We start from the raw sequence: 13,391 nt of genomic DNA, 5'->3' as shown, positions 1-13,391 counted from the left end.
GTAAACGGTGTGTATGGTTGGTTATGACTTATTACAGGGTTAAACATTCCAGACTGCTGGTCCTTCATTAAAGTAAATCTGATTTCAGTTCAACACATGGGTCTGTGCAACTCTTATAGTTTGCATCGACATATTTTTGGATGCGACTGCAACATACACTGATCAGCCATAACATTAAAACCACCTCCTTGTTTCTACACTCACTGTCCATTTTATCAGCTGCACTTACCATATAGAAGCACTTTGTAGTTCTACAATTACTGACTGTAGTCCATCTGTTTCCCTGCATACTTTTTTTAGCCTGCTTTTACCCTGTTCTTCAATGGTCAGGACCACTACAGAGCAGGTATTACTTAGGTAGTGGATCATTCTCAGCACTGCACTGACACTGACATGGTGGTGGTGTGTTAGTGTGTGTTGTGCTGGTATGAGTGGATCAGACACAGCAGCGCTGCTGGAGTTTTTAAATACCGTGTCCACTCACTGTCCACTCTATTAGACACTCCTACCTAGTTGGTCCACCTTGTAGATGTAAAGTCAGAGATGATCGCTCATCTATTGCTGCTGTTTGAATTGGTCATCTTCTAGACCTTCATCAGTGGTCATAGGGCGCTGTTGGTTGGATGTTTTTGGTTGGTGGACTATTGCATTGCTGTGTCTTATCCACTCGTACCAGCACAACACACACTAACACACCACCACCATGTCAGTGTCACTGCAGTGCTGAGAATGTTCCACCACCTAAATAATACCTGCTCTGAGAACAGCATAAAAGGGGGCTTACAAAGCATGCAGAGAATCAGATGGACTACAGTCAGTAATTGTAGAACTACAAAGTGCTTCTATATGGTAAGTGGAGCTGATAAAATGGACAGTGAGTGTAGAAACAAGGAGGTGGTTTTAATGTTATGCCTGATCAGTGTATATACAGGTCATCTGGAATTTTTCTTGTTTGTTTATGGCATTTGATTGCAGTGGGATCACTATAGGGGTTATGCAATGCAAGAAAGTTTGTGAACCCTTTACCCTTTTTCTGTATTACAGCATAAATTTTGCTTTGACCTTAAACAATGCAAACTTTTACAAACTTTCTAGCGGCACTGTAGTTGACCTTTGTCATGTACACTTACAGGGCTTTCATTAAATAGTCATTTATATTTAATAGGTTTGAATGTTTAATTTACACAAGGGTTGTTTTACAGAAAATGTATTATCTTAGCTAAAGTGTAATCTTAATGTTTAAGAATAATAATCCCAGTGAAGGTGTGATGCTAAAACCTCCCCTTGTGCATTGTGTTGTTTGCAGTAATGAAGCTAGCCCAAGCTTTGAACTCAGACTGGAGCTGTACAGCTGTTGTACAGAGGACGATTACTCGGCAGGCAACACACCACGCAAACTGGCCAGCAAGCTAAGCTCTTCACTGGGCCGCTCATCTGGGAAGAAGATGCGGTCAGCACTAGAGCCCGGAGCCATTAGCCCCATTAGCAATGGAGGCAACTCACAACTGCTGCTGCCTGTACCACCTGTTCCGTAAGTAAACACACCTACACACACACACCCCTTTGTGGCTGTAACAGCCTTTCTCTTCTGGGGAGACTTTCCACGAGAATTTGGTGTGTGTCTGGGTACATTTCTGCTCTTTAAGCAATTGTGAGGGCTTACGATGATGTTGGACAAAAAGGAATCGATCTTGTACTTATATTAACAATATTAACAAAAGGGATTTTTAGCTTTATGTTTTTGTGTTTAGGTAAAGCATGCAGATTTATTTTATTTTTGTCAGATGAAATGAAATTCTCTAGTCTGTCTCCAGTGCATCACTCCATTCATTTTTTCTTTAATGATGCATGAAGTCCTGGCAAAGAAGCAGCCACCTATCATGATGCACGAGCTATGCTTAGTTATATGGCACACCCGTTGCAGGACAGTTTGTGATTTATGGTTCCAAAAACTTCAACTATTGGACCAGTTGTACTGACAGGAAGGTTCATTAGGGGTCTGACGCACTCGGGTGGTGCAGCCTGCTACTGCTAGGATTCAGGTTTGGATTCCTTAGGCCAGTCAGGCTTCTACATACTGACATGATTGGCTGTGTGTTGGAAGGTGGCGGGCGTAAGATGGCCAAGGCCCTGTGATGGATTGCCTGTCCGGAGTTTGTTTCTGCATTGCACCCAGTGATTCAGAAGAACACGCATCCACCATGACCTTGACCAGAATAATGCAGTGGTGAAACAAGAATATGAAATAAAATGAAATAGAAGATAAGACAGTGTAATTTATGCAAAACACCAAATCAGCTTGTGACAATAACTTCTGCCTGCTAAGTGTATATAAAGAATATTATATTAGAGAGTATAGATGACCATAATAAGTTATTTTGAGCAGCAGGCTTTGTCTTTGTACTCTTAATCTATGAGTTAAAGTAACAATATCATCTAGAAATCCAACAATAAACACTGATTGGCTGAAAAAGTCAGGTTTGTACCCAGCCATTGAGTCGGAAACATGTCCATGTGTTGTTTAATAACGTATGCGACGGAATACTTACTGTAAGCACCCACAAGTTCAGAAACGCAGCATTACTGAAATGTACTTAAGATTTTTTTTAACCATCTTTATATATGTGTGTGTCAGCAGAGGACCCAAGTACCACCTACTGGCTCATACCACTCTCACACTCTCTCACGTCCAGGACAGCTTTCGCACACATGACCTCACCATTACTGGGAATGGTAAGCCACTTTATAAGATCGACTGTTATTCTTTTTATTCCTCTTCACTTCAAAGCTTTCTCCATTTATTTAACCTCTAAGCTAATAGAGATTAAAAAACTGAACTTAATTACAAATCACCACGTAATATCACATTAGCTCTCCCAAAGCATTGTTCTGAGTAAAAAAAAATTGCTAAGGAGGAAATAAGTAATGAACAAAAATATTTCTGCTGGATGCATATACAGTACATTCATGTGCACTGTGTCTCATAAACCATAACGATGGATAAAATATTTACATGTTTGTGGCGACAGAGCTGGTAGTTTAGATGCTGCAGATGCTGGGCCAGGGATAGCTCAGTGGTTAAGGTACTGGACTAGTAAACGGAAGGTTGCCGGTTCAAGCCCCGCCACCACCAAGTTGCCACTGTTGGGTCCCTGAGCAAGGCCCTTAACCCTCAATTGCTCATCATGTTCAGCTCATTGTGTAAGTCGCTTTGGATAAAAGCGTCTGATAAATGCTGAAAATGTCAATGTAAATGCAGAACATCATTGATCCGGGATCTGAGTTTATACCCTACAGTCACTCCCAATATGGAGTTTTGCACATTTTTTGTGCCTGCGTGGGTTTTCTTTAGATGCTTTGTTCTTGGCTTCTCTAAACTTCCCCTAGATGTTAGTAAGTAAATGAATGTCTAAAGTGTGTTGCTGTGTTGGATTGGCGGCCTTCATCCAAGCATTACTGCCTAGCGCCCAGTATCCCTGGGGGTGGCTGGACCCTGGCCAAAGAAAAAAGTGGTTAGTAAAAGTGACTAAATGATAAATTAATGTATGCTTGAGGAATCTAAGTTTGCTTTGACTCACTAACTGTCAGTGCCGGGGAATGTAAGGTGGAGGAAATGGGCCAGATGTACCACATGCAGGGATTTTATTTTTCATATGAACTTGAATGCTACCATTACTTTGGGTTCCTTTTTTATCTACTCATCCCTCCAGCATCTGGTACTGAACCATGGCTCAGCTATCATGTTTACATAACAGATTAGTCACATGTAAATGTATGAACTGCGTTTGTGTGGGACTCAGAAATGCAGAATGGCATCAGAACGTAGGAGTGCAGGCGTAGGAGAAGGTCCTGTTAGAGTGGGTGGGTGCTGGACTTAGCAGTCATGCACAGACCTCTACTGTTACAGTTAGAACAAAGTGCTTATTATGTCTGTTTAAATGTAATTTCAGTGATAGGTTAGTCGAGATATGATAAGATCTTGCGCAACAGCTGTTGCATAGCTTCCTCTGCTGCACAGATACTATTCAGTATACTACATGTACTCTATATTTTCTTTTCCTACAGAAGAGTGTTCATACTGGTTGCCACTTTATGGCAGTGCATGTTGTCGTCTGGTAGCTCAGCCTCAGTGTATGACACAACAGATGATAAGCGGCTGCCTCAGGGTCAAGGTAAAGCATACATACTGTACAAACAATGAGCTTTATTAACAAGACTGTGTATGGTATAGTATTGCCAAAGCAACTGGACACTGTTTACATACTCATCTGTTTCACACTGTCTACTGTGTTTAGCTTGGTGGCGATCCTCAAGGATGGACGAAGGTCTATGGTGTCCTAAAAGGAACAAACCTCTTCTGTTACCACGGGCAAGAGGACATGGAGGCCAACGTAGAGCCCTTATTAACAATCGGCATTAACAAAGTAAGAAGTCGAACAAGGTTTTTGTTTTTGTGTGACTAAATGGATCAGACATAAGTGGAAATGTATTATGTCATTGTATTCCTCGGCTAGACAGAGCGTTTGTGATGACTGATCCTGATGTGTCAACGGTCTAAACAGAGCGTGTAGTCATAAATCTGAGAAGTATCTTCCTTTGAGTCATATGTACATTCACAGAAATATTGTCTTAGTGATTTGGAATTTTTTCCCACCACACAGCTGGGTGTCAAGCATGTATGTAATGTTCTGCTTACATCTACTGGTATTTACTGATCTTGGTGTTCAGTCATGTCGTAAAATGATTTTGTAAATTTGACTTTTTGAACAGTAAAGCACTGTAGACCATCATACAATAAACATGGTCTTTGTGACTTCTGCATAAAGTGGATACTTATGCCAAGTTCACACTACACGACTTTCCAAGTCGTCAGGTCGCTGTACAGTTCACACTACACGACTGAATCTCCTGCACTCGGGAGTCTTTCAGTCGGTGTATATTTCACACTACACGACTGATCGGCGATAGGGGGTTTCACACTACACCATCTATCACCAACTGGAATCGCAGGCGAGCTTCTCTGGTCTCCCTTTTTTTTCTTTCTTTCTTTTTTTTTTTTTTTTTTTACAAAAACACACGTGAGAAGTGACGAGAAGTTTAATGACACCACGTCCAAAAAAATTTACGTCAACAAGTAGCGAGAGATCAAAGGGTTTGTGCGCTGATGTGCAGCGTAATATCAAGGAGGAAAAATAAATGAATCTGAGTGGATTTGGCAACACGAACAGTATATGGCTTGTTCTGTAGTAAGTTTTGCAATGCAGCGTGGGTATTATGTTTTGTAGAGGACGATCAAATCAGAAATACTGTAAAACGTGTGTGTCAGTGTATCCTGATATAAACTATATTAATTAAGCCCCTGTAACCTGTCCTCTCCTGCATTTCCCCTCAGGCTGTATCCTGTGTTCTCATTGGCTGTTCGACATGTCACTCATTCCCAGTTGCCCGTCTGAGATCAGATATCTGGCGTGCTAGAAAACTCAATCCAGTCGCCGAGCGCTCAGCGAGCCGGTCAGGTCGAGTTGTTGGATAGTTCACACTTAGCGACTGAGAGCCGAGTTTTGATCGCCGAGTTTTGAACTCTGAGTTGCTCCCGACCCGGAAAATCAATCGCCGACCAGTCGCCGAGCGAAAATCAGGGCAGAAATCGTGTAGTGTAAACTAGGCATTAGTAAACAGTGGTGCTTGAAAAGAAAAGAATGGAACTCCTCAGACCCCACTCATGTGCATGAGTTCAGGGGTTTCAAATTTAAGGCTGGGCTCACAAATACATGTTGACCTACCTAGCCAATGGGGAGAAACATACTGTATCAGCCTCAATGAATACGAGTGGGCACCCAGTGTAAAACTATGCCAAATCAAATATGCAGACAAATGAGCTGCTGTGGCGACCCATAACGGGACCAGTCTGGGGGAAGGGGGGGATTTAACCTGTTGCTTATCATCAGTACCAGTTACAGTACAAACATAGTTTTCTTGAAAGTATTTATTTAAGGTCCTCTTAAAGTATTGAATTCTGTCTTTTGAAATGTAATGAGATTTTTTACTGTAGTAACAGCGCATAAGTTGAACCCAAACCAGACTTTTAAAGTATTTTTTACAGGTTATAATTAAACTGTTTACATGCCAGATGTTGAGCTATTTTCAAACTTGCAGACTTAAAAAGAGCCACATGTTTAATTGTGAATGTGCTTGTGTCTTAGGAGACACGGATACGAGCAGAAAAAGAACCTCAAAGCAAAGCTCAGAGTATCTGCATCAGTAACCAGTATGGAGGAGATGAGGTAACACACACACTGGTGATGGACAGTCGGGAGGAAACACAGCGCTGGATGGAAGCTTTCTGGCAGCAGTTCTTTGATATGAGTAAGTGAAGTAAATTGCTGTGTAAGTGACTGAGTGGGTGAGTGAAGGGGATGTGGGACACTGTGATAAATGCTCTAGTTGTTTTCCTAGATGGCTTCCAGACCCACCTCAACCCTGACCAGGATGAAGTTGATTCTGAAAACAAATGTATTACTAAAAATTTATATATTTAATACAAGAATGTACAGTACATACATGTACAGAAATGGGTCATAAAGTAAATACAAAACTTAATAATCCAGCAGATACAGAAAATGAAGAAATAAATGGATGCTTTATTTATTTAATTCAGACATGTATTTGCATGACAGCATTCAGGTGTGGATCATTAAACATGTGGTTTTGAACTAACTTTTACACCAGTAACTGAGGTAAATAGGATTAAGAACAATGGCTACCCACCGCTTGTACAGATCCAGTATTAAGACTGATTAAAGCAAGGGAAACATGTATATGGGACATTATCACAGTATTCATTATGGCAGTTGTTGATAATTTAATAACAGTTGATAAATTACATTTGATGTGGCATTGAAAAATCTTACAATGCACAAAATTTAAATGGGTGACATCTGCAAACACCCTGCACATTTAAGCTGCCTATTTTTATTGTTACATTAAGTAATGAACGAGTTAATTACACTTGTCTTACCTGAAGCAAAGATTCACACTGCACGATTAGGTACTCATGAATCGAATAATAATATGTACCTATTGAAATGCAAAAGTACATATTAAAAATAGACGATTATTGGGTTTCAAACTTATTTCCTTACATTTGCTCCAATTTCTATAATGTTTTGTGCAAAAGGCCTGAATAAATGCATGCCATTGAATGTATGTTATGCATTTACTAATACAACATATCAGTTATGTATTTAAAATCAAGGATGTAATATTGCGTAACTCATTTATGAAATGTGCTTAAGGGGTTGCTTTAGTCTGAGATTGTATCTCAGATCTCATTGTATCCTAACTCTAGTGCACTACAGCATGTCATCTGTTTAATGTGAATACAACAATTGAATACATTAATATCAACAAGACTAAACAAATTTGACATGTTTTTCACCTTTAGGTTTTCCCTGTCTGAGGCACTACATACAAACTCATTTAATACTGTATTAACATTTGATGTGATTTCATGTACCACCTCTTTATCCTGGTAAGGGTCGCGGTGACCTTTCAGATATAGCCAATCATGCCTGTATGTAGACAATCAGACTAGAAAATATATTTATATGTAAAAGTTGTCTGAAATTGTGTTTAGTTATTGATGCACTAAGCATTCGTCTCCATCTACAGGCCAGTGGAAGCAGTGCTGTGACGATCTGATGAAGATAGACCAGCCTTCACCACGCAGGCCTGCAATGGTCACACCTAAACAGGGCTCTCTCTACCATGAGATGGGTAAGTGAGGCAAAAACTAAAAGTGAAAAAGAACACTAACACACACCTTGTGTTAAACCAAGCCAGTGTTTATAGGGTTTTAGGCATAATGCCCATGTATTCACTTCCTCTTAGAACTTCACTCTGTACTAAACTGAGTCTTTTTGTGTAAAAATATTTTTCTATTTCTGCCACACTGACTTTGTCTTTATGTACTTCTGTCTCTTTCTTCCTTTCCCACCTTTGTCCTTGCTTGTTCTCTGTCCTTTTATCTTTCATTTTCTTGGTTTTGTAATGCTTTATTTACTTTCCCCTGATTTTTTGACTGATTTAAAACAAACCCGTTCTTTCTGTTAATACTTTATTACTCATATACATTCTATTTTGTTTCACCATACTATACCCCCTTATGTTTTGCCCCATGTGGTGATTCGACCCTCATCTTAGCTCCCCCTCTCTCTGCCCCTCCGTCCTGTGAGGGCTTGCTGCTGCAGGATAACGCTGTTTCTGCTGAGATCCGTGCACTGCTCTCCTCCTATTACAGTGACAGGTGAAGTAACCAGCAAGGGTGTTTCAGACAGGGCAACTTTGCCAACCATTAACCAGCTGTAATGGATCTGCCGCTTCGCTCAGTACAGTTTCCATCTGGTTTTAGGTTGTAGGCAGACTAAAATTCTCACACTGTCTAGTCATTGATTCTAAAAAAAACCGAAGAGGGCTACTTTGTTAAATACTTGTGGCTTTAAGTAAAATTGGGGTTAAAGCACACTTTGGCACTCATTATCTAAGGCAGGGGTGGGGAACCTCCGGCCCGTGGGCCGTATACGGCCCCCCGCTCAATCAAATGTGGCCCGCCATGTGTTTCCTAGATATTATTGTCTGGGCTTCATGCAATTAATGAAACTTTAGACGAGACAACAGACATAACAAATACGAGTTATGTTGCCACATACCAGTTGCGTCATTGCCCCCAGATATTCCACAGCTGGTCAGGACCAAACATTCACAACCGTCACATTGAAATTATGATAAGGTAAGTCTGAGATCATATATAAACACTACATACCTAAATATCAGCATCATGTATTTATAAAGCCTGTATTATTTGGCTGTATGCTGCGTCATTGTAGTCTGTGGCCCGTGACCAGATATGTAATTAATAATCTGGCCCTCAGTGGGTAAAAGGTTCCCCACCCCTGATCTAAGGTGTGTGTAAAATGTACAACCTAACACCAAACTGATTTATAGGCTTTGATCACATGATTTTCTGCTTTCATGAACTTTGTAACCACTAGAGCCAAAATTCTAAAATTACATTAAATGTACAAAACAAAATGTGTAGTCACATATGTAATATCCTTAGTAAATCACCTTTAACACACCTACTAACCATATGCTTATTCTGTTAAGACTGCTTATGCAATTATGAGCTGTTTACTCAGGATCCCAATAAATGAAGACATTTGTTTGCTATTTGTTCCGTAAAATTAGATTTTTTTGTACCAAACTGTTTAAAAGTGCAAATTTCACCTTTTTAAAACTTGTAACAATAAACAAGCTTACCATTCCTTTCTATTCTACAGTTATTGACACAAGCGATGACATCAGTGCTGTCACTGACATCCTGACAAGGCGCATCGAGGAGTTTGAGCTCCAGTCTCCACCTCACTGGATGTCCTTATTTAAGGAGGAGCCTCCTGGGAGCCCCCAAAACCTTCACCATCGCCCTCCACGTCACTCTCACCATTCTCCCCACTTTGCCCACTCCCCCAGCCCCTGCTCTCGACGAGCTCACGGTCTGCAGTCTTCCGAGGCTAGCCTCGCATCGGACAGCTCCAGTCCCTGCAGCTCCAGGCTCTGCTCCCCTCAATACCCTGCCTCCCCCTCCAGCCGTTTTCGCCCTCGCACACTTTCTCTGGATGCCAAGTTGTCCACCCTGAGGGGAAGAAGCTACGGAGGTCTTCAGTGCTCGTGCCAGCCTCCATCTGCAGGCTTACTGCGTCAGCAGGCTCCGCCTCTTTCTTGCTCCAGCTCCACTTCCACCTCCAGCAACAGTTCGAGTGAAGGCAGCAACAGCCAGGAATCGGATCTGGGCTTTTCGCGACCGTCCGGAGCTCGGCGCAGCCTGAGAAACCTTCGAGCCAAGCTGGACCCTAGAAACTGGCTGCAGAGTCATGTTTAGGTTCTTTGGGTTGAGGGAACTCAGAATGCGGGGAAGAAATTCTAACATGCTCACTTCGCCCACAAAGAAAGACAAGCTTTTCCCAAGTAACCCATTAAAATTGCATATAAACATGGATGTTACAGCCCTGCCTGTTTTATTTAGACTCACTTCAAGAATGGTGATGGACAGACTAAAGCTTATGGGAGATTTCGGCTCTGTTAGGTCAGAACTTTGAAGATAGAGTGTTATTTATACACCACTCAGAGTACATGCAGTGGATTTATCCAAAATCCAGTGATTCATGACTTCAAACTGGAGAGTGCAGTATTTCAAATGGGATCATCTGTGAGTTCTTTGTCAGTCTTAACTAGAAGATTTACAGTTTCTCGAAACCTTGCTGGCTACTTGCGAAAAATGTAATAATTTTCTTAATCAACCTACCATTAGCACTATCTGCCACAGCTGTAGCGTATCAGCACAAATTTAAACAAGAACCAGAAAAGGTTTCCCTGTACGTAAAGTAAAACTGAAAGGAATGTCTCAAAGTAAATGTTCTTTTTGTCTAATACAGAATTATTAAAGCTCTAAGTATTGGCCGATATCTGTTACTGAACTACTACTACTGATGTCCTTTAAGTTAACTGATTCTCTGCGAGCAAAGCATCAAAGGTGTGATGTTAAGATGCACCTGTGTAATACAGTCTTAAAGACAACAAGAAGTCGGGTGAAATATATAAATATTGTTGTTACATATGCCTGTAGTCATAATCTGCAGCCCATCCCAGCCTCTCAATGGGCGCAAGGCACACAGCAATATTTTACCCGGACGGGACGCCAGCCCATCGCAGGGCAGACACACACACACACCCATTCACTTATAACCAGACTGCATGTTTTTGGACTGTGGGAGGAAACCAGAGCGCCCGGAGGAAACCCACGCAGACACGGGAGAACATGCAAACCCAGAACCTTCTTGCTGTGAGGCGACAGTGCTACCCACTAAGCCACCGTGCCGCCCTTATATTTAATATTTCAAAATTAAACAGAATCATTACCCTTTTTTTGTTCAGTTTTAATTATACATTGAGTTTTAATTGTTGTTATTATTTTTTTACAATGTAAATTTAAAATTAAAAAATCTAATTAGATCTATTGTTCAGACCATGATTCTGAAGTAGTGTTTGCACGTGAACAATAAATGAATAAGACCATTTTTGCAAGAGGGCCTGGGCACACATAAGTGGTTGAGAATCCATTTACTTATTTATTTAATTAACATTTAAAGCCTGCATTTAAAAAAAAATTCTGAGCTTTTAGCCACACCAACATTTTAAGAATCTTGGAAATTTGACTAGTTTTGTTTACTGAGTTTTGTCTAGCTACTTATTAATCAAACATTTTAAGATAAAAGCTAATTACAAAGAGATATTCTATGTGAAAAATGAATAGATCACTACCTAAAATGAAGGTAGATAAGAGAATGGTGTAGATTAATATTTCTATTTGCCTACACGTGTTTTAATCCATCTTGAAGAAATCATTGAAAATATGATCAATGGTTAGATGACAAATGCACAGAACAGTGGCTGATCTAGTGAATCCAGTATATCTGCTTTCAGTTTTACCTGATGGTTTTTGTTGGTAAAAAGGTGTGGAAACCCACCTGTATCTGATTTGCTGTTCTCATCATAAAGGCTTAAATGCTTGCAGTCTTTTGATACAGTAATACAGTAACAGCTGCAGTACAGAAACAATAATGTACAATAACAGTAATATGAAAATCATGATTAGTTAAAATGTATTGTACTGTTTCTACATTTTTGGTGTTTACTGTTTACAGTAAATATTAGCATGTCAGGTTTAGCTACTCCATTTTAAAATATATTAAAAATGACACTGTATTACAAACTGAGGCGGGACTATTGTGTAATAACGCTTGTCTTTGCTAATTATGAGCCGACTTGTTCTTTAATCTGTAAATTCATTCAGGCAAAGTTACCTGTTGTAAAGTTTTGTAAATTAACATGTTTGTTGCCTTTGTTAAAACTGTATTATACCATTTTCATTTTTGTTATAAAAGCAGCTATATTAAGATACAGTAACAGTCCTAATACATAACATAGAATGGTAATATAGAAATGAAGTGTGTTCTGTCAGCAGGCTGTCTGCATGCACGTTATATTTAGAAAGTATCTAATTTAGCATGTACCGTAGAATAACAATTTTTCAAATGATTAAAAACAACCCTCAATAATCGAGTCTGTTTGTTTGCTCATCCACTTGCCTTGCAATTACTTTTGCTACAGGTACAGGTGTAGCTACACAAGATTATCTCATGGTTGTAAGAGTGGGTAAGTGTGTGTAGCACCGGTCAAAAGCCTGAAGTTCTGTCCAACATGTATTTCTGTATTGTAGCTAGTGTTCACAGAACAGGATGCAGATCTGCCACAACCCTGATCGTGATAAAGTGCTCAATAAAGGAATGATTTAGGAATGTGATTTTGCTAGTATGACAGAATGACCAAAATATAGTATTTACACCAGTGGGTCTCAATTAGTTTGAGCAAACGGGACAGGGTTTTGTTTGGGGCTTGGAAAAATACAAATAGTATTAATTGCGAAGTTGTTGGCAGGTCACTTGAAACTATCTATCTATCTATCTATCTATCTATCTATCTATCTATCTATCTATCTATCTATCTATCTATCTATCTATCTATCTATCTATCTATCTATCTATCTACTAACTAACTAACTAACTAACTGTCTGTCTGTCTAACTATACAGTAGTGTTCAAAATAATAGCAGTCCAACACCATTAACCTGATAAATCACTGTTTTTAGTAGAAGTGATATTTCTACATAGCAAAAAATTGACTTGAAAGTGTAGTAGAGTAATGAAAACAAAACAAACCCAACAATTAGGACATGCATGCCGCTCATTCTGAGTAATTGAAGCATTGATTAAAAGGGGGTTGTTCAAAATAATAGCAGTGAGGTGTTTAATTGGTGAAGTCATTCATTCTGCAGAAGAACGTGTGTCAATTTTGGCCCTTATTTAAGGTAGGAGGGTGGCAAATGTTGCACAGGTTGGTCATAGCACATTGTCTTCTGAAATACTGGGGAACATGAGTTGTTCCAGACATTGTTCTGATGAACAGTGTACTTTTATTAAAAAGTTGATTGTAGAGGGAAAAAACATACAGAGAAGTGCAGCAAATTATAGGCTGCTCAGCTAAAATGCCTTGTGACAACCAAAACCTGAAAGACGCAGAAGGAAGCGTGGAACTACTGTTCGAATGGATCAAAGAATAGCCAGAATGGCAAAGGCTCAGCCAATGATCACCACCAGAAAGATCAAGGAACATCTGAAGTTAGCAGTGAGTACAGAAGATGATTAAGTGAAGCCAATTTACCAGCTAGAACTCCTGCAAAGTCCCGTTGTTAAGAAAAAGACGTGTCCTGAATGGGT

General features: G+C 39.9%; 2 protein-coding genes across 9 annotated transcripts in view; both read left to right on the top strand.

Annotated features, from left to right (window-relative positions):
- The window catches only part of rtkna (rhotekin a), a 130,531-nt gene extending 118,358 nt beyond the window's left edge, over positions 1-12,173 (top strand). For 4 of the 8 annotated variants that reach the window (XM_063017997.1, XM_063018002.1, XM_063017999.1 and 1 more), the window contains exons 6-12: positions 1,307-1,531; positions 2,636-2,733; positions 4,066-4,172; positions 4,296-4,424; positions 6,204-6,366; positions 7,672-7,776; positions 9,339-12,173. In XM_063017997.1, the coding sequence (XP_062874067.1) occupies positions 1,307-1,531; positions 2,636-2,733; positions 4,066-4,172; positions 4,296-4,424; positions 6,204-6,366; positions 7,672-7,776; positions 9,339-9,937 (1,426 nt within the window). In that variant the 3' untranslated portion in view covers positions 9,938-12,173. Of the gene's footprint in view, positions 1-1,306; positions 1,532-2,635; positions 2,734-4,065; positions 4,173-4,295; positions 4,425-6,203; positions 6,367-7,671; positions 7,777-8,202; positions 8,310-9,338 lie in introns of those variants that run through there. The other 4 variants (XM_063017998.1, XM_063018000.1, XM_063018004.1 and 1 more) reach the window with 3 other exon arrangements.
- smn1 (survival of motor neuron 1, telomeric) overlaps positions 1-13,391 on the top strand; it is a 206,146-nt gene that overhangs the window by 137,002 nt on the left and 55,753 nt on the right. The window lies entirely within an intron of this gene.

The sequence above is a fragment of the Trichomycterus rosablanca genome, chromosome 21 (genome assembly GCF_030014385.1).
Source record: "Trichomycterus rosablanca isolate fTriRos1 chromosome 21, fTriRos1.hap1, whole genome shotgun sequence".
NCBI lineage: Eukaryota > Metazoa > Chordata > Actinopteri > Siluriformes > Trichomycteridae > Trichomycterus > Trichomycterus rosablanca.
Note: the sequence above shows the minus strand (reverse complement) of the source record. Positions and strands in the feature narration are given on the sequence as shown.